The 26,484-nt window shown below is 34.4% G+C and overlaps 4 protein-coding genes across 11 annotated transcripts; 1 reads left to right on the top strand and 3 right to left on the bottom strand.

The window, feature by feature from the left end:
* The first annotated feature begins 1,238 nt into the window (after positions 1–1,238).
* LOC111904952 (myb family transcription factor PHL7) lies at positions 1,239–3,677 on the top strand. Of its 2 annotated transcripts, none has more exons than XM_023901531.3 (7): positions 1,239–1,466; positions 2,097–2,288; positions 2,443–2,519; positions 2,636–2,678; positions 2,783–2,840; positions 2,949–3,018; positions 3,122–3,677. In XM_023901531.3, the coding sequence occupies exons 2-7, from the start codon at positions 2,138–2,140 to the stop codon at positions 3,563–3,565; spliced, it is 843 nt and encodes a 280-aa protein (XP_023757299.1). In that variant the 5' UTR covers positions 1,239–1,466; positions 2,097–2,137; the 3' UTR covers positions 3,566–3,677. The 2 variants fall into 2 exon arrangements, with proteins under 2 accessions (XP_023757299.1, XP_023756700.1); XM_023900932.3 differs by having other exon boundaries at positions 1,240–1,466; positions 2,075–2,288.
* A 95-nt stretch (positions 3,678–3,772) lies between these two features.
* Positions 3,773–8,384, bottom strand: LOC111904061 (uncharacterized). 2 transcript variants are annotated; one of them, XM_052765949.1, is made up of 11 exons: positions 8,056–8,384; positions 6,487–6,568; positions 6,162–6,265; positions 5,950–6,076; positions 5,750–5,844; positions 5,434–5,557; positions 5,159–5,338; positions 4,886–5,074; positions 4,581–4,733; positions 4,319–4,474; positions 3,773–4,117 (listed from the first exon to the last, which is right to left on the bottom strand). In XM_052765949.1, exons 1-11 carry the CDS (start codon positions 8,094–8,096, stop codon positions 3,917–3,919), a joined length of 1,452 nt encoding a protein of 483 aa, XP_052621909.1. In that variant the 5' UTR covers positions 8,097–8,384; the 3' UTR covers positions 3,773–3,916. The 2 variants fall into 2 exon arrangements, with proteins under 2 accessions (XP_052621909.1, XP_052621908.1); XM_052765948.1 differs by having other exon boundaries at positions 4,319–4,477; positions 8,056–8,383.
* Positions 8,385–17,656: 9,272 nt separating this feature from the next.
* On the bottom strand, positions 17,657–19,773 carry LOC111903191 (uncharacterized protein At3g52155, chloroplastic). The gene is made up of 5 exons (XM_023899258.3): positions 19,427–19,773; positions 18,908–19,007; positions 18,659–18,838; positions 18,403–18,520; positions 17,657–18,026 (listed from the first exon to the last, which is right to left on the bottom strand). The coding sequence occupies exons 1-5, from the start codon at positions 19,710–19,712 to the stop codon at positions 17,958–17,960; spliced, it is 753 nt and encodes a 250-aa protein (XP_023755026.1). The 5' UTR covers positions 19,713–19,773; the 3' UTR covers positions 17,657–17,957.
* Positions 19,774–20,267: 494 nt separating this feature from the next.
* Positions 20,268–26,200, bottom strand: LOC111899343 (pyrophosphate-energized membrane proton pump 2). Of its 6 annotated transcripts, none has more exons than XM_023897859.3 (14): positions 26,048–26,200; positions 25,595–25,692; positions 24,779–25,060; positions 24,272–24,627; positions 24,005–24,152; positions 23,787–23,919; positions 23,524–23,696; positions 23,318–23,438; positions 21,875–22,500; positions 21,576–21,740; positions 21,337–21,492; positions 21,140–21,251; positions 20,753–20,972; positions 20,268–20,661 (listed from the first exon to the last, which is right to left on the bottom strand). In XM_023897859.3, the coding sequence occupies exons 3-14, from the start codon at positions 24,869–24,871 to the stop codon at positions 20,562–20,564; spliced, it is 2,403 nt and encodes an 800-aa protein (XP_023753627.1). In that variant the 5' UTR covers positions 24,872–25,060; positions 25,595–25,692; positions 26,048–26,200; the 3' UTR covers positions 20,268–20,561. The 6 variants fall into 6 exon arrangements, with proteins under 6 accessions (XP_023753627.1, XP_023751241.1, XP_023752459.1 ...); XM_023895473.3 differs by having other exon boundaries at positions 25,595–25,710; positions 26,048–26,192; XM_023896691.2 differs by having other exon boundaries at positions 26,043–26,175.
* Positions 26,201–26,484: the final 284 nt, after the last annotated feature.

The raw sequence follows: 26,484 nt of genomic DNA, 5'->3' as shown, positions 1-26,484 counted from the left end.
CTCCTAATGAGACCCAAACTCACCTATTTCTTTAACTTTACTTCCATCTGAGCATGTTTTCTATATCACTTTAAGTGGTTATGTCCCTTGGATCCCGCAAAGGTCCTTCCCATGACCCTTACATTTTGTTATGTTCGGGGTTAAAATCGTCTTATATACAAATATACATTCCGCACCCTCTACTTTGTTTTAAATAAAAGATTTTATCATCGATAATCATATTAATTTCAATTACATAAGAGGATCCATACCACTAAAATCAGTAATTTAAATGATAAATCAAATCATTGCTAAGATATCACTGTAGTTATTTTAAAAATAGTTCAATAGTCAAATGTTTTAAATGAATTTTTTATGTTTGAGAATATGGATATAGTTATAAACTTTGTAAATTTATCTCTTGTGAGAAATTTTATATAATAAGTTTTTGTTAAATATCATTTGTACAATTCCCCCCCCCCCCCCCCCCCCCCCCTACCACTAAAATCAGTAATTTAAATGATAAATCAAATCATTACTAAGATATCACAGATAGTTATTTTAAAAATAATTCAATTGTCAAATGTCTTAAATTAATTTTTTATGTTTGAGAATATGGATATAGTTATAAACTTTATAAATTTATCTCTTGTGAGAAATTTTATATAATAAGTTTTTGTTAAATATCATTTGTGCATTCCCTCCCTCCCTCCCTCCCTCCCTTTCTCTCCAATAATAGAGTTTTGGGTAACATTCATAAATGATTTTGTTGCTATTATAAATGTTACACTTTTTAGCCTACTCTTGCTATCTATTTGACCCAAAGGGCAAAGGCTAAAAACACGTTGTTGGGTACATCACTGTATTGGTCAAAGTAGTGTTTGATTTGACAAATTTTTTTATTTCATCAACATTTTATAAATACATATATCATTTAATTTAATAATTCAATATTGTTAAATTATAATTGAATAAATTGTTGCATTTAGAAAATTCTTTATCACAAACTTTTTATCATCATTTAAATTTATAAGTTTTATTTTTCACAGTTAATTTTTAGACTATAAGAAATAATCAATTGAGAAAAATAAATAAAGAAATAAAGAAAAAGCAGAAAGGAAGAAAGGAAGAGGGAGTGCTATTTATTTATGCCTAAAATAGAAACAAAATTTACAAAAGAATATGGTTTTATTGGGTAAGAATAATAATAAAAACAGCAGCAAATTACAATTATACAAATTGATATAATAAATTATAAAAATTGATGGAAGCATTTTAACCCAGGTGAAGTTGATTATGAACCACCATTGGTGCGTGGACTTTCTTTCTTTCTTACAGGAGTTAAAGAGGAAGGCGAAGAAGACGCAACAGCCCTGATCTACAACCGCCTGCTTCTTCTCGTTGAGTTCGTTTCCTTCAGATTCAGTAATTTTTTCGAAATCTCGTTGATTCGTTACAACACCTTACGACGTCGACGTCTCAGGCCGGTATGTCGCGTCTTCATTGTCTTCTCCATTTGATTTCTTCTTTAATCGTAGAGCTATATCGTTAATAGCAGCATACCTAGATATCTTCAAGTGATGTGGATTTTCACGAAACTAGCTAAACTCCGTCCACTGCACTTCAACCCTAACTGAGTGTCTGATTGTGTAATTTGTATACGAGCTCGATTTTCGGAGATGCACTTCCGTAATCATACACGTTCTTTTATTTTCTGAAGGTATAGAGGTCGATGACGAGTCCTTTTTATTGCAAGAAGTGGTCTATTGTTGATCTTCATTTCCAGTTTTTAAGGTGTTTTAGGCATTGTCACTGTTGTTTGTTAGCTTTACACAATTCTGCCTGGTTTATAAATGAAACTTGTGTGGTTGATAAGTTTTAGTTATGAAAGGGTTTTAGAGGTGGATTGAAGTTGATACTTGGAATGGAAAAATGTTAGTTGTTGATATGTATCTAATCGTTAATCCTCTTTCATTGAGAGAGAGCCTTGTACAACACTATGACCTAGTTATGCAATAAGTTGATGGAATTTTTTGAACTAAATTTTGTGTGACTGATTTTGAATTTGATGAGTGAGTTGTGTTGTTGATTACAGGGTGGTTGTGGTTCAATTGTAGGTCTGAAGAGCACAGTATGTCTTGATCATCTATCCATCATCATGGACATGGTGAATGGAAGTAATGGTATGAACAACAACAACAACAACAATAGCAGCAGCCAGAGTCTAGCCTCTAAGCAACGACTTCGTTGGACACATGAGCTTCATGAACGTTTTGTTGATGCTGTGGCACAACTTGGTGGCCCAGATAGTGAGTCACTTTCATCTTCATCTTCATCTTCTTTAAAATCTTGCCTTTTTTTATCAGCTAGCTATGTAAAGAATTTATGGGAAGACCAAAGGTTATGTATGTTGTTGAGAGGAATTTAATTGATTTCCTTTTCTTTTTGTTTTTGTTTTTTCAGGGGCTACTCCAAAAGGTGTACTGAGAGTTATGGGTGTGCAAGGTCTAACAATTTATCATGTAAAGAGCCATTTGCAGGTAAGTGGAAATGTTTACAGATACAGATATGATTGCATACTTGCATTTGTAATGGTATTTTTTTTGTTGACATCTATCTATGTATGTAATGGTAACTGTAAGTGTTATTTATACAGAAATATCGGCTTGCAAAGTATCTCCCTGACTCCTCTTCTGAAGGTATATATTATATTATATAATCCAGTTAAACCAAGCTGTTGACTAATGTGATAAGTGGATGCTGATTATTTTGGTGAAACTAATATGTGTATGATATATGGTAGGAAAAACATTTGACCAGAAGGAATCGGGTGATATGGTTTCCAGTTTGGATGGGTCATCGTTAGTATTATTCTCCTTCTCTCCTGTTTTGTTTCAATTCCAGCAATCACTTGTGTAGTGAATTAAATATTAGGTGTTTTGTTTTGTTTTGTTGTGTTGTAAAAACAGTGGTATGCAAATCACAGAAGCACTGAAACTGCAGATGGAGGTCCAAAAGCGACTGCATGAGCAATTGGAGGTGGTTATATATCTATATTTTCTTTTCTATAAATTATTTGCTGGTTTTTGTCAAGTGAAGATTAGTAAAAGTGTGGTGGTTGTGTATGATACATTATTTACAGGTGCAAAGACAACTTCAGTTACGGATAGAAGCCCAAGGGAAGTACCTCAAGAAGATAATCGAAGAGCAACAGAAACTTGGTGGTGGTGTTGCTGGTATAGACCCACAAGAATCTGATAATAACAATAATAATCAAACTCAGCCTGCAAACAGCATTTCCATAGATGAACCATTAACGCCTGATGATGAGTCATCTGGTGGTGGTGGTGGTGGTGGTGGTGGTGAGAGCCCAAAAGAGGATCAAGAGAGGTCAATGAAGAAGCGACGAGTCAACATGGATACAGCAGTCAAACCAGGAACAGCTTTGGGGCTGAACCACCAGATATTGGAGTCCAGCTTTACCACCACCACCACCACCACTATGCCACCATACCAGCATCACCAACAACAGCAATCAGGAGGTTTCCAATTTGGTACTTCATCGATTGACAATCAACAAGATTAGGTCGGTAGGGCGGATTAAGATTGATTCATGTAATGTTAATGTGTGTCAAAAGGGGTTCTTTTTTCTTTCTTTCTAAAAAGAATGGTGATGATGAATTCATATGTTTGGAGTAGGACTTTTTTGTATTGTACTAATACTGCATTTTTTTTTTCAAAAAAAAAAAAAGGTTTAATTTAGAATTGGGTTTTCATCTTTTACTAGTAGTGGTTGTTACACAAGAATAGAAATACAAATTTGCAAATGGTACATTACATGTTTACATATTACATACTACATGTGTTAGTTAGAAAAGCTAGGGAGTGGGGAGTGGGACCTACAAAGAATACAACATATGATGGAGTATAACCAAATTCAAGATGAATGATTCCTCCTATGCCTGACACGTTTCAAAATACAGAGTCGCAAGCGCTGACTAAGGGCCTCTAGTTTTTCCAGCTTTTCACGTCCAGATGATTTCTTTACTACTTTCTTCTTTTCTTCAGCTTCAGCTGCAGCTGCATTTTTATGTTTACTCGTCGTTCGAAGTGGTGTTGCAAGCACCTTCAATCTTACCTACAACAATTCAACAATCATATATATATATATATATATATATATATATATATATATATATATATATATATATATATATATATATATATATATATATATATATATATATATATATATATATATATATATATATATATATATCATCAAAATCATGTTTCTATGTGTGTGTGTGTGTGTGAAAGAGAGAGAGAGAGAAGCAACCAGGTGATTGTCGTTGGATGATGTTGAGCAATCTGGAAAAGGTTCAACATCACTCCCCAGAGAGGAGCATCTTCCCCAGCTCTCTCTATTTGAGCTTGTATACGAACAAGACTCCTGCAATTGTGGTTGTGCTGCTTCCGTATTTACATCGTTCGCCTTCTGCACACATGACATCACATGACATGAGGATAACAACAAATTATTACAATTTTTTTACAAAATGAATGATTTTAAAAGTTAAAGAAGAGTTGTCATGAGTTACCTTAAAAAGAGGGGGCATAATTCCAGTTCCATGAAGATAATCCTCAACCGAATCCGTGGTTAAAATGGTAGGTGGGGCAGATGAAGTGCTTGCACTGCCACTCTCCATACCCAAACCTTGCCCTTTCCCCCCGATTATCTCATACAACAAACTCTGATCACAACACAACAAATGTTTATTATATATATATATATATATATATATATATATATATATATATATATATATATATATATATATATATATATATATATATATATATATCATAAACAAGAGAAATAAAAAAGCTATTAAGTTTAAACTACCTCTTCTATACCAGCAGCATCAACTTGAAGATCTCCCAAATCATAATACTTCTCATATTTTGTTGAACATGAAGGTGATAACTGAGGAGGGTGAAGAACATTGTGAAAGAATATGGAGACCGAGTCATAGTAAAACTGTGGCCTAGATGAGTTGTGATCCCCATCAAACTTTATCACATTTTTATCTCCCTAAAATCATCATCAATAACAATATGTCAAAATGTATAATATATTATTATTTTTTTTAATAACTATTTAAGGATATGTTCATACTGCATAGGAGTTAGAAATGAGGTCGGAGTGGTGGGGTTGTATAAACTTGTCCCCTTTTGCGTGTCCAAATAAAGCAGGAATAAATGTTTTTGGTGCAACCTTCAATGCATTTATATCCATAATATCGAATTTTGCCTTCTTCTGAATCACTCTACGCATGTATTGCAGAGCTACTTTCACCTGTCAATAAATTTAATTTTAATTATATATCATATATCATATATGATTATTAAAAACAATAACCATACTCATATGCACAAGAAACATTAGCCTACCGTGAATTTAGGAAGCCGAATTTTGTACACATCAACAAGTTCCATCATTAGATTAAATAAATTAGAAAAAGCACTATCCAACACCATTCCAGCTATAGAAGGGTCCTCAGCTCCATACAGTAAGCTGCATCATATCAGATTGATAAAAATAAAAAAAAAATTCAGTTTGATCCATGGGCAGTAAATTTAACACCTAGGCTGTTAACTTGAACAACACAGGGACCAAAAAAGGCTATACTCAGTCAGGGACGAAATGGTAATTTACTAACTCTAAATATTTTCAACAAGACAATAATAAATAAAGATTAAAGAGTACCTGGTAACTGCACCCATAGAGCGTCCCCATAGACCAATACGAGATATTTGTTCATTGCTTCTTAGATATGACACAACAACCTTCAAGTCATCACTCTGAAATTAAATTAATAAACACATATATATTTATATAGAAAGAAAATAAAGAATATAAGTAAAAAAAATAAATACAAGAATGGAGAGTGTATAATTATAATATACCTCATGCCAACCCAGGCTGACATAATTACCATCAGATAACCCGGAACCCGAAAAATCAAGAGTGAAAACAGTAATATTTGATGGTAGAAGAATCACAGCAGCCTCATTTGCATCCGCCCTGCATCCACTACACGAGTGGGTCCCACAGATGACAAATAAGTTTCTTATATACATTTAACGAAAAACATTTAATTAAACTGAAAGAGAAAAACCTGTTTCCATGGCAGTATATGACACAAGGAAGAGAAGTATTATCTGGGAAGGGTGAAGGCATGTAATGGCTACACCTTAATATATGCCCTCTACCATTTCTGAGCTGAAATTTAAATAATAATAATAATAATAATAATAATATGATTCAGAAAGTTTATTATGGTAATTTTGCTAAACTTAAATCCCAATAATTAATGTAATGTAAATACTAAGTAAGTTGTGGATATATCATATATATATATATATATATATATATATATATATATATATATATATATATATATATATATATATATATATATATATGCATATGTCCATACTTGCCTCAAGGTCTTGTCTTTTGTATTTCCTTCCAGCAAGAGTGAAGTCTTTCTCCCATAAATACTGATCAGGATTATAATCAGCCCTGTTTCATCAACATCATCAATTGCTATTCAGTCATAATAATTGTGCAGAATTATCTTTTATTCTTTTTAAATAATAGTTCCATGAATGTGTTGGTCTTGTTCAACCATGACCTTTTGTAACATCCTTAAATTTTATGATGATAAAGAACTTGTTTAAGTTAAGTAAGCATGATTCGATTGTCAATGGTATAATTAAATGTATAAGTTATGAACTGGAGAGTTGTAAAATATGCGTAAAAGGACTTAAATTGTGCCAAGTCCATAAAATTGTTCATCTTGAAAACATCAATTGGATGTTCAAATCAAGACAATATATGTAAAAGAAGTAGCCAATGTGAGAAGTATGCTTAAGTTAAAGGTTTGATAAATAAAGACTCTATCATATATACAGGTACCAAGCTACAGGTGATGACAAATTTTGAAATATCCAAGATTATTTTAAGATGGTATCATTATAATGGCATAAGTATGAACAAGTATCATATGTGGTCTGTATAACATGATGTTATGATTAAGCCAAAGTATTAAGTATAACCTTAAAAAGCTGGTGCAAGTAAAGAATGAGAAAAAGGTAATGAATTTGTTGACAAGGGTGTATCTATGTATGTATCAGGGACTAGATGCGCTATGATTGCCTTGAGTTTTTATTCAAGGTAAGTGTTATTGCTGTTTTCTATTGTCAAATGTTGACAAGGGTGTTACCCTTTTAATATTTAGTACCTTGTCAATTGTTATATTTCTTAATCAGCATGGTACCTGTCTATGAAATATATCTAACCTAGAGTAGGAGGTTCAGATTATATATGTAACCATTGACAGGATCAGAAGTCTGTAAGCATCAGATCTGGTATATATTTCTTGTACTTCATAGTGAGGTTAAACTTTCATTTATATACAAAATGCAACCTAAATAGGGAAACTAAAAACAAGTAACACTAAGATGCCATGAAACCCTAAACTATAAATACTATATCTAAGAGAATTCTGCAAGCATTATATGGGATGATATTGTTATTACAGAAGATAACAGAGAAGGAATTGTTGCTCTAAACTGTTTCATTCAGAAAGCATGAAACATAGGTTTTTATCAAGAAGATAATTTGAGGAAGGATGTTGCTTACTACTGACTTTTGTTTAAGAAAAACTGAGTAGGGTTTCTTCGAAAAAAGCAGGAATGGATAGAGCTAACAGCTATGAAGGCTTTCACAAGGAAATGAAGGAATGACCATAAAGAGTTGCTTATGAAGGGCTTTGGGTTAAAGTTTGGGGAGTTCATAAGATGATAAAAGAAACTCCCAAGAACAGATCTGCAATGTCATGGATACGAAGCTACACATAGTGAAGTATTCCAATCCGTTTTACATATCCTATGCTATGTTTGGCAAATAATTATCGATACCTAATATGCTTCCAAAAAGATGTGGAACAAAGTTCTTAAAATAAAGTAAACCATAATCATGAGTCAAAACGGAAAGCGTATCCATACCTGGGAGGTCGAATGACAAAATTGATGAACTGATCAATCATATCGTCGGAAAGTTAAGGCGGAGAGTAGTATAGAACCACTCCGCCCAATGAACAAGGGCGGAGGACGAATGCTCCCTTTGACCCACCAGGAAACCTAGCAGGAACTCAGATGCGTGTGTATCTAGGGATCATTTGGGCGTAGTAATTGAGGATGAGTGACACAATTTCTGGTGCAAACGTCTGTAATGAAGGATTTTGTGGGTGAGCGAGGGGTAGACGATGAGTAATCCGATTGTGGAAGTACAGCAAGAATGACCATTGGACTGTTAATTTGGGAAGGGAAATACGACCATGTGGCCCATGTTCTGTTATAAGTAAGTAATTTCATTAAAGTTATGCCAACTCAATTATCCAGAAACTCAAAAGAGTAAACTACAAAAGTACAATACAGGTTTATTTCATTCATTACTTTTCATATTTTTGGTTTAAATTTTTTTTTTTGGATAATGACAAACATGACTATTTGACTATATGATGATCAAAATACAGAAAGGTAAATCAATTTTTATCCATTTATGAAAGTGAATATCATTTCTGAAATAGGCATTTTGGATTTCAATAATATATTTTTAATGTATAATATATATTTTTCAATTTGCATGAAATATATTTCAAAAAAATATTTATTTTAACTCTCAAATAGAAATAGAAATATTGTCATTTTCTCAACTAAATGACATCTTTTATGTCTTGCATCATTATCTACTTCATTTTGCTATTGTTTTTTTAACTTTTTGTTAGAATGTGATATTTAAAAAAAAAAAAAAAAAAAAAAACAAAAGATTTTCTTGAAATTTAAGATTTTGAATCTGGTTTTGAAATTTTAAATTACGTTTTTTATGTCCATAAACTAGCTCTTGATTTACTAAAGCTCTTTGAAATGTCATGAGTTTGATTCATTAAGTAGGATTGAAACATAATTGCCGATGATCTATGTTTAGTAAAACATTGGTGAGAATTTGAAGTTTATTTGACTTTTATGGGATTTAATGGAATTGTATTGCTCAAAAGTCAAAACTTTGGATCATCACACTTGAGCCATAAATCCTTGTGTAATTATGTTTTCAAAAGAATACTAACATGTTTAGAATGTCATTTGATTAAATAGAAGCCATTTAGATCTATCAATAGAAACCATTTAGGAACAATATGGATGATCTATTAAATCAAATGAAGTTCATGGATTAACTTAGGTCTCGTTTGATAGTTGCTGACTGAGAAAGTACTGACCGGGAAATGTCTGTTTGGGTAAGAAATCCTGACTGAGTAAGAAACCATATTGTTTGATTGTACATCTGACTAAATGTGCCGACTAATGAAAAATGACCATTTTACCTGTTGTTTTATACAATGATAGATGAAATTGATGAAAATTATAAAAACATACATTTTAAGCACAAATTTGATTCAACATTTAGAACAAACATACATATAATATTTTGTATCCAAAATACCCCTGTTCATGAAAATGCCATAAATAACAAAACAAATCAACAATATACCAATTAGCAACTTAGAACTTTTTAAGCTGATCAACAAGCAGTTTAGTGATTACAAAACCATTAATGATCACTTATATCAAATTAACACCGATTAAATTCTAGACATTTGGATCATCAAAACCTTAAATTCTTCCATTCAAATTCCAACTCCATTTACCTAACATGAGTCTTGATAACTTCCAGGCATTGATCGACGGATGATATTGTTCTCAAGAAAAGGTGTTTGGGAACTCATCTTTCTTGCTCATTCTCATTCCTCCATAAGCTTACCATTAAAGCAAGTTATATCTTTGATGCTCAAAACAAATGGTTTTATGACTTTATTTTTGGTAGAATAATAGGATCAACTATAATCTAAAACAAAAGAATAAACTAAAAACAAACAGTAAAACAATATTCTTAACTTCACCATAACATTTATCAAGATCAAGATTAACAAGAAAGTCAATCCAACAGATATGTATGTGTTCAATTGAATAGATATGTATGTGTTTAACTGATATATATGTATTTCTAAAAAACAACAAAATTGCTACTAGTTCACAAAGAAAAATCAAACACAAAATCATGGCCACAATCAACATATCAGCAAAAATCAACATCAAAATCAACAACAAAACCAGCAAAAACAAAGAACGGTCAATGAGAAACATCAACATACCATCAAATTTTAGAATAGGACAGAAAAATCAACATGAACAGGACAACAAACATCAACGAGGAACAAAAATTGGAACCCATATACATGTTCAACTGATAAAATCAGAAATTGGAACCTATTATGTCAACTGTTATGCATAAATCAGAGAAATCTGAAAAATCTGAAATAAAAAAGGAACAGAATTAAAAAAACGAACAGAAAAATCAGGAATCAAAAAGGAACAGAAATTAAATCGGAACCCATATCTGATGAGAAGAGGTAGTCGATGGAGGAAGGCGATAGCGACGAAGATAGATGACGGAAGCGACGACGATGAGGCTAGATGATGGCGACGATGTCATTGTCGTCGCTGAGACGATGACGATTTGGCTGGAATGTCTATTGTTCAAGGCTGGAGGAGATTGACGCAAAGGTAAAAATGTGAAGGTTCTTAGTCAGCTAATTTTTTTCACTGACTTGGTAAGAAGCAAAATGACGAGGTTAGACCTTTAAATATGCAAATCAAACAAACTTTGCTGGCCGAATCAGAGAAAAAACTCTGACTGGACTCAGTCAGATTGAAATCAAACAAGACCTTAGGAAGGTTGATACCTTGGGTGTGCTTATTTAAGCTTCTAAGACATTAACTCGTTTAAATCATCAAGTTATGAATTAGTTGTTGGATTAAGGGGGTGTTTAGATTAGATTTTTAGCGTATTGCTTATAGCTTATTTGTGGTGGGAATAAGCAATAAGCAATAAGCAATAAGCATGGGGAGGAATGCTTATTAAAATTAGCTTATTTAGCCTAATAAGCTGGATTTTATCCAAACACTCAAATTAGCTTATTGTGGGAATAAGCAATAAACACCTCTTTTTTTTCCTATCCAAACACCCCATAAGTTGTCTAAACCAATAACTAAATTGGTATATTCTTGGGTTAGAAGCAAAGTCCTTTTTAGGTTGTCTTCATAACCAATAATTGAATAGAATGGTTTTTGGAGAGGCTGACTTATTTGTTAATTAATTATATGATTAATAATGGATAGCTCAGTTGGTAGTGCAGAGGACTGAAAATCCTCCTGTCGCCAATTCAAATTTGGTTCCTGGCATATGATTAATTTGTATGAGTTTCTATTATACCAATTAATTCATATGAGCAATTAATTGATATGAATACATATTCATTAAGAGTCTAGATAATAAAACATATTCTTCATCTCGTACCCCATCTATTTGATTTTTTTAGAGGGGGTAAAGAGTTTTGTAACAAATGATTTATTAATATATTAATTAGAAATAGTAATAATTATGTAACCACGTAAATTTCCAAAACAATTTTTCATTTTCAAAACATACTTTTATTCATAATATAATATCAAAACATAATGTATCCAATGTTATCATAACAAAACATATCCCAAAATCTCAAGACATAAACTCCATGAGTGTGTACGGATCATGTCGGCGCCTTCCCGCGATCCTCGCTAGTACCTAAAACACATAACACAACAACTATAAGCATAAATGCTTAGCGAGTTCCCCAAAATACCACCTACAACACATACGCCACTCAAGGACATAACTCTGTGGGACCTTCCGGTCCAAGTGTTTCAGGGGACTTCCGTCCCGAAATTCTGGTAAACCTTCCGGTCCTACCCGTATCGACTTTCCGGTCCGTAATCTCCTGACCTTTCGGTCCATATCATCTTGACCTTCCGGTCCTTATCATTCATAACATACATAACACATACATATCATATAACAGCATACAACACATACATCTCATAGCATATAAGACCTTTCGGTCACACATAGGTACCACACTGGGTACAGTATAATGAGAAGACTCACCTCGTACGAGGTCGGATAAACTCTCGTGCTCAACGTCCCAACCTAGCCTCCTCCTCAACACTGCAGATCCAAGCTTGGAAACCACAGATTAGCAACCATCTTGACCTCCTTTAGCTGGAAACACCTTCTTCTTTGCAAAACAACACCAAAAATGATTAAAATGGCTTGCTCTCACACACAACTTGCCCAAGCTCTCTAAGGTTTCTCTCTCTGGACTGGTAGCCGCAAATGAGGGCTATAAGGTCCTTTAAATAGGGCTCAGGCTCGCGGATTTAGGGTTTCTGACCTCAGTGCGGACTCGTCGAGTCACCCTACCGACTCGTCGTGTCCATGTGACGACCCAAATTTCAAGTCCAAAAATTTCATTTAATTAACTAACTCATAAAAATATTCTTAAGAAATTACTGTGAAATCACAACATCTCATAAAACAATGTATCATATCTCAAAACCCAAGTCATAAAAATAGTAACATCTCAAAGTACAATCCCAAAATATCCATAGTGAGGAAAATAATGAATGTGTGTATGATGTGCTGCTACCGCGCCAGCTCCTTCCCCTTCACTGAAGAGGTACCTGAAACCAAAACTATAAACTGTAAGCACGAAGCTTAGTGAGTTCCCCTATCGTAATGCATACCATACAATCACATAACATACACATACTATCAGGCATATCAGGGTGCCCGACCTACCCCTTCGGTTCTCTCGACCGGATGCTGCCTAGCGTACCTAGGTGTTGGCCTCCCCTTCAGTCTTCTCAACCAGATACTGCCCAGCATATCTGGGTGTTGGCCTCCCTAGCGGTCCTCTCGACCGGATACTGCCTAGCATACCTGGGTGCTGGCCCCCCATTCGGTCCTCTCGACCGGATGTTGGGGACTATTTCACCCCTCTACTACTACCACATAGCATGTAACACACAACCATATTCTATCTAGTATGACTGGATATGACCACCCCCTTTTTGGCCCAATCGACCGGTAACCTTGGGGATTACCTCCCCTACTGCTACTAGCATCTAATATCATATCATACTAGCTCATAACATATCAGGTAGTAGCAAACTTAGATGAATATCACAAAGACAATCATCTAATATACAACTCCTGCCGGTGGGCCGGCATTGGTGCCTTAGACCTACCTCTACTGGAAGGTAACTCACCTCATACGAGTAGGTGTTGATAATCTGTGCGGGAAACCTCTGTATGCCGTTGCTCCGGAAATCCTTCGGCTATAATCCCCACAAAACACTCAGTCAGAATCTAATATCTACTCTTAGGGTAAAATGACTATTTTGCCCCTAACCAAGTCCAAGTCAAAGTCAACTTCCAGTTGACCCGACTCGCCGAGTTGGGCCGTCAACTCGTCGAGTCCCTAACCCTTTACCCGTCCTTATCCACGACTCTACTCGTCGAGTTTGGCAACGACTCGACAAGTTCCTCTTCTATATGAACATCGAATGAACCTTCATCCGACTCGCCGAGTTGTATGAAAAACTCGTCAAGTTTGCCTTCATCTGATGAACAAGTCCTGTCCTTGAATCGCCGAGTTGTATGAACAACTCGTTGAGTTCGTCTTCATGTGTTGGGAGATTGCCTTGGACTCGCCGAGTCTGTTCTAGCACTCGTCGAGTCCCATGAACTCCAGGTCTAAGGCTAAGTCCAATACGTTGGGTCACTCCTTCGGACCTTCTACAACCCTTCTAACACCCAACTGAGTTCTTTTGACCCTCAACAGATATGGAACTTTATGCCTTGGACTCGTCGAGTCCCAAGAACGGACTCGCCGAGTTGATAGCGTCCACATCCTATTTCCTCGATTTCTAATGTACAACCTTTAACCAAATGATATATCCAAGCCCCTAAGCTCGATCTAGCACGTAAAGTTACGAACTTTACGTGCATGCATGGGAGTTTTAAGCCTAAAAGGCTCTAAAATGGCTCTTATGTTGCATGGGACCTTCCTTGAGTGCAAAAGTAACCTAAATCTGCCTTGTGACTCCTCCCAAGACTTAGATCCGAGGTCTTGACCCCCAACCATGTTTGCAATCATGGTTGGCTACCTCATATGGCTTAAAAAGCCCTAAATCTTCCCCAAAAAGGGATCTAACAAATGAACAAGCAAGGTATAGACTTTATACCTTTCAAAGACTGCAAATGATGTACCAAACTCGAATCCTTCAGTCTCCTCTTGATCCTTCTATGCTCTTCCTTCTTCCTTGTGGTAAAAACCCACAAAAATCACTCAAAAGCCTTATATCTTGCACCAAAACACTTAGGGTTTGCTATGGAGGGTTTTTGGGAGCAATAGGGACGAGTGGTGGCTGAAAGAGATGATTAAATAAGGTGCAAACCCTCATATTAGGGTTTTTGTCCAGTCAGAGCCTACTCGTCGAGTCCGGGACCCGACTCGACAAGTCCAATACTTAAATCCCGTGTCCAAACCCGCTCCTACTTGACGAGTTGGTCCTTCAACTCGCCGATTCCCAAGCCAAAAATGCAAAACACTTAAATAAAAATACATACTAGGAACCAGGTGCTACAGTCCATTCATTAATCCAGTCAGCAATTCGCGATCCTACTCGACGAGTCCAGGCGTCAACTCGTCGAGTCCTTCTCTCTAACTCAAAATAAATGAATAACATAGAATACTTAGGAATCCGGATGTTACAAATTAATTTGGAATTAATTGGAATTAATTTTTGGATTGATTGAATTAGTTAAAAGTGTAGGGACTAAGGTTGTCATTGTTCAAATGTTGAAAAAAGGAAGGCTTCCAGAACCTCCCCGATAGATACAGTTTTGGAGGAACCCAATTAGGGTTTCTAGAAGCCTCCTGATGATAAGGATACTAGATAATTATCTTAAATTTGAAATATTATTATTTAAATCAAGATTAGGGTTTCTGGGGTTATCATACAGCTAATAAATAGGGCCCCTTGGGAGCCTGATTTCGTCCACTCCTCTATACCTTCATAGAGCCGAAATTTTACTTTTGCTTCCCCTCTCCTCAAGTCTTCTAGTTTAAGGTTTTGGGTACAAGCCATTAGAGGCATCCAAGCTTTTGGTGCTTGCTTTCCAAGGAACTCAAAGGAAGATTTTGTTGATTGATTGCTATATTAATCAAAATGTATGTAACCCTAATCTTTGTGTGAATTTCGATTTTATAGCCTCTCTCTAGGGTTTTCTTGATATTCATTATTTGTTGGTATCAATAGAGAAAACATAGATCATTTCTAGGTTGCATGTGAACTTAAGGGTTTAAGTGTATTTTCCACCACTTTTATAACCTAGAAAACTCATCATTAGATAAGATGTGTTAAAGTAGTTTAATAAGTCTCACGGTCTTAGAACATATGTGAGGTTAATTAAGATTTTGTTTGATGATTCAAAGTCATTTGGATCATAGTATAATGTTGAAAATGGACGAAAGTTTTGTATGAGTTAGCCATGCATATTACGTGTTTGTGTAGTTCTCAAGGCTATTGTTACACGGGTTGTATAATGGTGTGCCACTTCCAAAACAAGTTTTTGTTTTGTTTTTTTAAGCATTTGAGCTCTGTTTACCTCCATAACTTTCATATAGAGTTGAAACAGTGGTCTTAATCATTAAATGAGTTTAAGAAAGTTGAAGACCTTCATATGGATATTTTGATCATTTTGTAATCATGTGAAAAATTTCAATAAGTGATGATTAAAGAAACTCCATAGTCTTGGAATAAAAGAGAAGGTTTGTCAATCAATTGAGTTGAATAAATACCAAAAATATATGTCCATGTCATTACTTTTTGATATTTTTGACTTAATCTATATTATGGTGTTCTTGCTTGTTATGTGGCTACCATATGTATGTTGTTGCATCCACAAAACATATTTTAAATGTATTTTCATTTGGGGGAAATATCATATTGATTGAAATTTTGTTAAGCATCCTATAAATGTATATCACTTGGGATAGTTTGACTTAAGTCCTTCCCAAAAATTTAGGATTAAATCTTATTTTCGGTATTGGTTACCGCATAAGTCGATACTAATTAATGGATAGACTTTGTAAACACATTCTATGGTTTCATGTGGGTGGCATATGTCTCCAAAATGTTGATATTTATTACTAGGCCTCTAAACTGGTTTTGGGTACGATGTCACTGTCTTGTTTATGTCATTGAACCACCAATGCAAGGTACTTGTTTCGAGTGTAAGAGGATTCAGAGTTGGGAATTTAGAAACATGTACATTACATACTTGCTTGATTTTGAATTGGTTATTTCTAATGTTTTTTATCCCCACATGTCTTACAAATATATAATTATTTTATAAATATTTTGAGGGTTAGAATTTGGCATTTGGATTATTTCCGTTATCAGATCCAAGACAAAAAGCCTAGGTTACTTAGACTAGAAGAATGAAGCGTAGCTAAAGGAGTTAGCTTGGATATTTTAGTTGACTAATAATGTAGTGGTTCACCTTTGCCTTTATGTTATGATCTAACTATACATCTTTAACTTTTCAACGATAATTGTGATACTATAAGTTTTGGGGTCTAAATTCTCCTAATAATTCTGAAATTAGTAAATGTTTTCGAAAAGATAACTTAATTATTTTTAGCCCATACGGTGGCTATACCATTGTTCAACTTCAAATTAGGAGTAGAACCTTCCATTAGCAAACGAAAGGTTTTGACTTTTGCGTATGTTTATTTGAAATTGAATAATAATGCAATGCGAAAAAAAATGACTATGTTAACACGTTATTAATGGGAAAATGACTCTCAAAGGAATTTAATAAGATTATTATGTATCAAAACAATTTTAAGATTGAAAATATTTTAAGAGATCAGACATGAAAACTGAAATTAGATTTCAAACATAAAATAAAGTTTGAAAGCTATTTATCTGTTTGCTTCTGAAAATAATACAAGATGTCAAGTCAGCCTATATTGTTGTTTTTCATTGCTACCATCTCAAAACATCTTATAAATAGATTTTAATAAGTATTTTTCTAACAAGATCTATACACAATTTTCTTTTTATTTCAAAAAACAATTCAAATGTTTATTTTGGATTTTAATGTTGAAAACCATCAAGAATGTCATAAACAATACTCCATATATCTCAAAATTATAGTCTATCTTTCTTTTTTGGTTTGTCCAAAAATAATAGTCTATTTTTTAAAATAAATAACATTTTTACCAAAATACTCCCTCATTATTACTTAACCAACTAAACATTTAATGAAATATTAAATGCAAAGTAAGAACAAAACTATCATTTTATTGTATAAAGTTAGTTGAAATTAATGTTTCATTAATCTGTGTGTGTTTTTTTTTGTCTGTGAACAATAATTTTGAAACAGATGGAGTATTTAAAAAAAAAAAGAATCTTGAGCTAAAATGAAAAGGTTTGTACAAACAAGAAAATATTTGTCAAATATATGGGTTATTTTGGAAAAAAAATTTAATGTTTTTTCGGTTTTTTTTCCTAGACCGAAAGATTGTCGGTAAAAACCCAAAAAAAATTGTGTAAAGATCTTTTTGTATTAAAAAAAATTAAGTTTAAACTGGAAATATAAAAAAATAGAATATCTTTTATACAGTTAACCTTTTTATCCACTACAATATTAAACTTGCATTCATCAATTTAAACTATACGACCCACAAAACCAGTTGTATGATGATGACATAACACACAATTGAGAGAGTGTAGCTCTATCCTCCACCCTATCTTTGTCCATGTGTACACTAATTATGAGTTGGACGTTTTGCTTTTTAATTAAATTTTTTGATTTATTTCTAAATTTATATACGTTCTTAGAAAATATTAAAAAGAAAAACATAAGACTATCATCATAACCCAGAGTCATTCTATATCTAAGGGCCACCATTTGGCTTGACTAATTGTTGTAGTTTCCACCCACCATGTCCCGCCAAAAGAAATGCCTACAATTTACAACTTTGTAATCACTCACAATAAACAAATAGTATATAACAAAATAACTAAAAACAAAGACAGTAAAAGGGCAAATTATATAATATAAAAGCCACCATATTTTGACTATTTTATGGTTTAACCACTATATTTCAGTTTCGTCAATGACAATTTTGACAATTTTTTCTCTGTCTACCACTTTGAGCTGCTTATAACAGATTAAAGTGAAAATTGTTAAACTTTGTGGTTTTAATGAAATATTTTCAGTAAAGCCACTGAACTTTGACAAAAACAAAACTGAAATATAGTGGTTAAACCACAAAAATGACCAGAATACAGTGGCTTTTATGTAATTTTCCCATAGTAAAAGATGAAAAGTGTAAGCACCTCTTCCCATGATTTTCCAGCAGCTTGAAGCAACGCAGCATTACAAGTCTTGAGTTGTATGGAGGCACCAGATAAAGTGGAGGCTGCCTCCTCCCACCCTCTATTATGTCCCATACACCTGAAAATTGAAATTCCAACATCACATCTTAATCAATTAATTCACTATATAATTATAAATCAATTAAAGATTCCTAATACTTAAATGCAAACAAACACATTGAAGGCCAAATAAGCTGTTGCAGTCACCAGAACTCACATAACTGTAAGTATCTCATCTCTGGCATATTTACAGATTGCTTGTTGAAGATGATCAGTTGTCTGCCCATCCATTGCTGCAATAGAATAAAAGCTTGAGATGAAATGTATCTCAGCTTCCAAGAATGACCCTACATGCTCCTGCATGATTTTAAGAGTTTGCCTTGTTCTTGTTGCATCACTGCATCAACAACAGCAACACTTTCAATATCAAAATAGTATGTGAACATGTAAAGAAGATAATTATTACCTTGATAAAATAAGCTCAGGAATCCAACCCAACTGTTGGAGCTTGTAAGCGACTTGTATAGCATCAGCTTCTCCAGCTTTCTTCAGAGGTCGATCATGGTCTATGAAGGGTAAGAAAAGAAACAAAACTAAGAGAATGCAGATGATAGTGGCTAGAAAGGTTAATGCTAGCTAGAGGTTATGCATTTGAATAGTTGTACTTTACATCTGCAGATGCATTTGAATTTCATAGAACATTGTAACACTCGGCTTTTCGAATTACCTAATAGTAAGATTCTTCATTCACCATGAGTCCGATTAATATTGAAGTTCAACGCTGATAACTAATCAATTATGATTGTGTCATCAAGTAAAACATTTTGCAGAGAGCTTTTTGCAAAATTTCCTCTGATTATATGGAGTAATGACATAAGGTTGGGAAATTTGAAACCACGAATTGAAACTTGTGCGCGTTTATCGTTGCAAAAACTTCGTAGTTGCATCAGAATAACTAGGGCAAAATTGTTATTTGTATCAGTACCTTTAAGTGAGCGATCCTCCCATGAGCTTTTTGCATGACGAAGCAGAATCAAGCGTCGAGATGGAACACTGGAATCCTCCTTGGAAGTCTCGGCCAGCGTAGTCTCGATGACCAGTGGTTGAGATTGAGGACGATGAAATCCAGGCTTATGCTTATGCCTGATGTTCTTAAATAATGAAGATGAAGACGACGACGACGATGACGATGGTGATTCTGTCGCTGCTAAGGAGACCACCGGCGATTGGAACGGCCGTAACATACAGCTGCTACACACCACCATTACCATTGAGCTTTATCGCTTTGTTTTTTTTTTCCTTCGTTGCTGGCTACTTATGTTCTGCTATAACCAACAGAACAAATTCTTTTTAATAAATAAATTGGGTTTTCATAACCGTTAACATCAAAAAAAATTATCTTTTAATAAATTCAGGTGGACATAATATTTTATTTTGAGAAAACTGCAAAAATGCAATTTCTTGTAAAAATGGATAGTTCAAAAAAAAAAAAAAATAGTTTGTTTAAGGAGCTCAAAAGTGCAATTAATATCTTAGTGTCTTTCTTTTTTCCCATTAAATCATTATAAATAAAATGGTTGAACGGATAATAATATATGCTTGCCTAAAACGTTGTATATACAAAGGAGAAAACCCATAAAATCAGAAATTTGAACAAGGAGAAAACCCATTAAATGACATGGTAAAGATTTGGGTCCATATGGATTAAGCCAACATTTTGGGCTTAATGAATTGAGACCGATTTATGCATTAAGTAAAAAGAAACAGACATATGTGTCCACATTAAGAGCTGAACCCATTAAGTCAAAATAAAAGAACACATCAGGTTAGTAAAAAGTCGATCTCTTCCATAAAAATAATGCAATAACCCCCCATAAAGTAATAGTTAACTACAAGAAGCAATTAGATGGAAGATGTAACTAAACCCTTAACCGAATACAGGTTCACTCAAAGTTCTCTGAAAAAAAAAACGGCAGTAATTCTTTCATATTATGCCAACCAGCAGTCTTTCACATGTATCTGGCTTCCAAGTTGACACAAAATCGGTAATTATATAGTAAGTAACTCAATTAGATTCCTCCCTCCCTACTGTATGTGCATGCAATATGCAATATTATGCTTCACAGAAAGACTGGAGCCATGACCAGTGTTATCGTTGCAAGCATCTTTATAAGCACATGAAGCGAAGGCCCAGCTGTGTCTTTGAACGGGTCACCTACCCTGTAAAAGTATATCAAGTAATATCACAAATACGTAAGTGGCAAAAACAGAAGATTGGATGTTTAAAATTAAGGGATTTATTGTCACTCACGTATCACCAGTAACTGCTGCTTTATGGCTTTCACTTCCTTTTCCTCCAAGTGCACCGGTTTCTATATATTTTTTAGCATTATCCCATGCACCACCAGCAGTGTTGAAGAACAGAGCCATTAGAATACCAGAAACTGTCGCAAACATTAACATGGATGCCACTACTTTTGCCCCTAGTAACGGGTGCCCAGTATAGTAACCCAATATCCGAAACACAATCCCTTCATAAAAAATTAAAAATAAAAAAGTTAAGAGGAGATATATATATATATATATATATATATATATATATATATATATATATATATATATATATATATATATATATATATATATATATATTTGTATAATAGTTATATATAAAATAAAGATACAAGTTACAACACACCAATAAATATAGGTGATATAACCGCTAAGGCTCCAGGTTTTATCATCTCTCTCAGAGATGCAGCAGCCACAATTGCAACACATCTCCCGTAATCCGGTTTATCCTTGTACTCCTATCAAATTATATCACCCCAAAACATAACATAACATCATCATCATCATCATAGGAGGTTAAAAAGGAATGGGAATGGGACCTACCATGATGCCTGGCCTCTCAATGAACTGTCTTCTTACTTCATTGACAACCTCCTGGGCAGTCCTACCGACTGCAGCACAGGCCCATGCACTGAAAAGGAAGATAAGCATGGACCCCAATAACCCACCCACAAATACTTCTGGAATAGCAATGTCAACCTGTAACAAACCAACCTCATATTATAATTACATATATTAAGATAGGATTTTGAAGTTAAAGCAAGCAAGCATGAAAAGACTACCTGTGCAAATGGGACCCGAGCAAATGATGCCACCTCATCCATATACGCACTGAACAAAAGAAAAGATGCAAGTGCAGCGGATCCAATGGCAAACCCTTTTGTGGTTGCTTTTGTGGTGTTCCCAGCTGCATCCAAAATATCAGTGATCTCTCGAACACTTTCAGGCTGCAAATCACAAATAAATACCCAAACCTTATACTAAATGCAAACAATACCAACATATTTGTTCTAGTATTGGCTGCAAACACGATGCTATATACTAATTACTGAAAAAATAAAAAGTATTTTGACATTTTTACCTGCTGACTCATCTCAACAATCCCACCAGCATTATCGGCAATAGGTCCAAACATATCCATAGTCAAAACATAAGCTGCAGTACTAAGCATCCCCATTGTGGCAACAGCTGTCCCAAACAATCCACCAGTTGGATTCCCAGCCTCATCAACCAACCCTGAAGTATTCCCCAACCAAAAAGCAGAAACAATAGCCACACTAATCACAAGAACAGGAAGAGCAGTAGATTCCAAACCCAAACTAATCCCAGCAATAATATTAGTCCCATGACCTGTTGAACTTGAAAGAGCTAATCTCCTTACAGGCTCATGTTTATAGTCTGTGTAATACTGAGTGATCCAGACAAAAAGGTAAGCAGTTGTGATTCCAACCAATCCACATAGAGCAAAATTAAACCAAGCAGAAGGAGCTTGTTCTGTGTACAGCATCCAACGTGTTGTGAAACCAAAAGTGATAACTGCTAAAACTATTGTGATGGAATATCCTTTTTGGAGTATTGTCATGGGATCCTCCATACCTCCCATTGCTCCAGGATCACGTGTGGCACGGATTGAAAAGATCCCCACTGATGAGATTATGAGATCGAATGAATGGATAACCAAAGGGAATAAGATGAATCCGGATGGATCTGCATGCGTGTAGTAATAGAAATCAAATTTAGTATGCATATTAAATGATAGACAACATTACATTTTTGCTCCCTGAGTATAGCTGATTGGTTTTTTGCAATTTTGGTACTTATTTTCAGGTTTTTGTTCCTTGTAAGATGACTATTTTTTGGACCATAACTGCTCGGACCAAAAATAGTCATTTTACTCTAAACAGGGGCAAAAAAACGTTACAAGAACCTCAAATAAGGACCATTACTGAAAAAATCAGCTATACTAAGGGACCAAATATGTAAATTTATTTGAGGTTCTTGTAACGTTTTTTTGCCTCTGTTCAGAGTAAAATGATTAATCTTTCGGGACCAAAATTGCAAGAATCGGCTGTACTCTGACCAAAAGTAGTCTTTACTTAGAACAGAAACGGAAATGTCACAAGAATCTCAAATAAGAACCGAAATTGCATGATTTGGGACCAAAATTGATAAAATCAGCTATATTCAGGGACCAAAAATGTAATTTACAGTTTTGGTCCCTGTGTATAGCTGGTTTTTTATATTTTGGTCCTTGTTTGACGTTCTTGTATCATTTTTGTTTCCGGTTCCAAGTAAAAATGACTATTTTTGGTCCCTGTATATAACTGATTTTTGCAATTTTGATCCTAATAATATCATCATCTTACTTGGAACAGGGACAAAAATGTTAGAAAAAACTCAAATAAGGACCAAATCACCAAAATTACAAGAGAACTTTTTGAAACGAAAAAAAAAAAAAAAGTAACAGCTATACTCGAGGGACCAAAAATGTAATTTACTAAAACTAATAGAACGAAATGATTACCTTCAATTTTGCATTTTTGAGCCATGGTTCCTCCAAGTATCATAGCACTGATTATTTCAGCAGCTATACTCTCGAATAAATCAGCTCCTCTTGCTGCACAATCACCGACATTATCTCCAACCTTGTATCACAAAATTAAAATTTAGTTTAATATACTAGGTCAACAAAGTCAACATAATGAAATGAAGAACAAAAACAAAATATACCAGGTCAGCAATGACAGCTGGATTCCGAGGATCATCTTCAGGTATTCCCTGTTCTACTTTTCCAACAAGGTCAGCACCAACATCAGCAGCTTTTGTAAATATTCCACCACCCAATTGAGCAAAAAGGGCTACAAATGAAGCTCCAAAACCATATCCCACAAGAAGAAGAGGCACTGAAGATACATAATAATATGACATAACATGAAAACGGATTTTTTTTCTTTTTTAGAAATGGTAGTATATTATACTAAATGGACACTCACAGTCAGTAACCTTCATTGACCCTGGTGTGTCCACACCCAACCAAACATAGAATGTTGCATACAGGATTGCAACACCAATCACAGCCATACCAACCACCACCAAGGCAGAGAAACCACCAGCACGAACCGCTATCTAAACAAAAAAAAAATCTGCCAGCTCAGCAAGATGCTTAGAAAACAATTATGTAATGTAAGTAAGAATAAAGAAAGAAAGAAACCTGTAAAGCCTCTCTTGCAGACCTTCTTGCAGCACTTGAAACACGAACATTAGCACGTACAGAAACCCACATGCCAACATAACCAGCCATTCCAGAGCATACAGCTCCTAAAAGAAAAGAAAAGACAGTGATGGACGCAGAAGTTAACCTGCACAAGCATCACACAGGAACATATTTCCAATTTTGTCAAAAACTTCAAACATGAAAAGATACTCATCAAAGAAATATACAAGTTATACACATCCATTATTCCATCTCCATTCTCACCTCCCTATGCCTGAAGCTTCTTGTTGAGGGGTTGTAGTGCGAAACATATATATACCAAATATCACCACTGCTAAAAATAATGCCATTTTAGAAATTGTCCCGTATTGGGTCTTAAAAAAACCCTCTGCTCCATCACGTATTGCATCTGATATCTGAGCCATCTCAGGGGGGCCTTCATCTTTTGCAAGTACCCACTTAGTGAGATATATTGATAAGATGAAACTCACAATGCATATTGAGAACACAAACACAATGATCGGTGAGGTGCTAGCTCCAATGTAAAAAATTCCTCCAAATACCACGAACATAAGCACAAAAAGTAGACGGACATTCATTGTCATGAGAATTCGAAATACCTGCATAAAGGAAATCAAATGAAGCAACATAAAACAAAAAAAAAAACCAAAGGAGGAAGCTGAAAAACACTTTTGCATGATCTAAAAGATGATAAAAAAAATGTAAAGAAGTTTATGAAAACACTAACAGATGACAGAAGATAACTATTACCAGTGGTGTGTTAGGTTTACTGCGCATGTTTGGAAAAGTCCTAGGTCTCTCTTGGTAAGGAGCCAAATTACCAGTCTCCATGGCATCATCCATTGCAACAGCACAGAAGGAAATTAATGTCTGAGGTCTAGGGAAAGGTTTAGACTTGTTTGCTGTCTCTGTTTAAATGTTCCAAGTTGACAGTAGAGATCAAAACTTAAAAGCAGAAAATGGTTTCTCCTCACATGGACGTATATATCATATCATACACTCATTCAAGGCCTTCAAAATGATCAACTACACCTGTTAAGCATGTCAAAATAGACAAGACATCATGTTGCAAGTATCAAGAAATAGAAAGAAAAAAAAAAGCCATGACTGCAGTGTTAGGGAATGAACCAAGGTTGGTTATACAATATAGAGAGGTTTATGTGACTAACTGTAATGTCCGAATAGGCAAATTGCAAGCTCAAATCACTAACACTTCATGAGTATCAATCGTAATCATGATCAGGTAAGATCACCAATTACCAATATCACAAACAACAAATTAAGAAACTATCCAAGGAAAATGGGATCCAGATACGTTCCAAGACCAGAAATCCATATATACACTAAATTTCTTATAATCCATGGCCACAAAGATAAAAAAATTTGGACATTGGTGAATTTCAAAACCGAACACATGAGGATAGCAAGCATAAAGTCATAAAGATGGTGAATTGAATAAAAACACCTCATCCAATCACAAACAATTAAGATTCATATCAAGAAAAATGCAACTGAGAAAAATAAAAAGGCAGGCGATGTGCAAACAAACGCTTAATGTCCAATTACCTTCTTTTGCTGGGGTTATGGCAAGAGCCGTTAAGACAAGACTTCTGTGAAAATTCAATTGCTCCCTTTCTCCCTCTCTCCCTCTTCTAGCAGCAGACCTTGCGTGTGAATGAAGACTGGAAACGTTAACACACGAGTAGAGTAGAGTCAAGTCGCTCAATTTTGTTTTATGAGCGTATTGGACATGAACGAAGACTTGGTCGTAACGTATACAAAAGGAAACCAGCAAGAAAACATCAACATATGAAACTTACAAACCACCTGTTCGATCATTACAACAATGCTACTCTACTATTTGCTTCATCTGATCATCAATTAAAGTACTTCACAACAGAAAACAAAAACCGACAACATTTTGGGGTTTTTCGGAGCATAAAAGATCGACAAATCATATAGAAAGCAAAATCCAGATAGAAATCGATACATAAATTCATTAATAGAGAGAGACCTTACCTGACGATCGAGATCAGTGTGAGAGAGAGATCAACTATGTCTCTTTCTTTTGAGTCGCTACACTATTTGATGAAATAGGGCAAATATAATTGGTTTCATACCTTATACATTATTAGAATGGGAATTCTTTTCTCAAGATGGTTGACTAATTAGCACTGCTTAAAAATAAGGTAAACTACGTCTCAAAATCTGTAACCATCTTGTAACATCAGTTGATTTTTTTTATGGTCATCTCATTTTTTTTTATTTATCATTTAGTAGGAGACGGTGACATTTCTAACATTTTATTTTTTTATTTTTTTAATTTAATTAAATTATTTTATTTTAATACACAAACATTTTTTATATATAAATATTAATCAAATTTTATATTTTTAAACCACCAACAATTAATATAATATAAGTCAGTTACATAAAAATAAATATAATATTTAAGT

The sequence above is a fragment of the Lactuca sativa genome, chromosome 7 (genome assembly GCF_002870075.4).
Source record: "Lactuca sativa cultivar Salinas chromosome 7, Lsat_Salinas_v11, whole genome shotgun sequence".
Classification (NCBI taxonomy): domain Eukaryota; kingdom Viridiplantae; phylum Streptophyta; class Magnoliopsida; order Asterales; family Asteraceae; genus Lactuca; species Lactuca sativa.
Note: the sequence above shows the minus strand (reverse complement) of the source record. Positions and strands in the feature narration are given on the sequence as shown.

Bases quoted from the DNA above. Each gene is read 5' to 3' on its own strand.
- LOC111899343 (XM_023897859.3), bottom strand. From the start codon at position 24,871: ATGGATGATGCCATGGAGACTGGTAATTTGGCTCCTTACCAAGAGAGA. The intron at 20,973-21,139 runs GTGTGTTGTAAC...TTTTTTATGAAG, and splicing joins TATATCACCTATATTTATTG to GGATTGTGTTTCGGATATTG. The intron at 20,662-20,752 runs GTGAGTGACAAT...ATACTTTTACAG, and splicing joins GCAGCAGTTACTGGTGATAC to GGTAGGTGACCCGTTCAAAG.
- LOC111904061 (XM_052765948.1), bottom strand. From the start codon at position 8,096: ATGATTGATCAGTTCATCAATTTTGTCATTCGACCTCCCAG. The intron at 6,077-6,161 runs GTTTTTCTCTTT...CCACTCGTGTAG, and splicing joins ATATACTGCCATGGAAACAG to TGGATGCAGGGCGGATGCAA. The intron at 4,118-4,318 runs GTTGCTTCTCTC...GAATTGTTGTAG, and splicing joins CATCCAACGACAATCACCTG to GTAAGATTGAAGGTGCTTGC.
- LOC111904952 (XM_023901531.3), top strand. From the start codon at position 2,138: ATGGACATGGTGAATGGAAGTAATGGTATGAACAACAACAACAACAAC. The intron at 2,289-2,442 runs GTGAGTCACTTT...TTGTTTTTTCAG, and splicing joins ACAACTTGGTGGCCCAGATA to GGGCTACTCCAAAAGGTGTA. The intron at 3,019-3,121 runs GTGGTTATATAT...CATTATTTACAG, and splicing joins GACTGCATGAGCAATTGGAG to GTGCAAAGACAACTTCAGTT.
- LOC111903191 (XM_023899258.3), bottom strand. From the start codon at position 19,712: ATGGTAATGGTGGTGTGTAGCAGCTGTATGTTACGGCCGTTCCAATCG. The intron at 18,521-18,658 runs GTGAGTTCTGGT...TTCAATTTTCAG, and splicing joins GATGAGATACTTACAGTTAT to GTGTATGGGACATAATAGAG. The intron at 18,027-18,402 runs GTGCTTACACTT...TGTAAATTGTAG, and splicing joins CTGGAAAATCATGGGAAGAG to GCATTTCTTTTGGCGGGACA.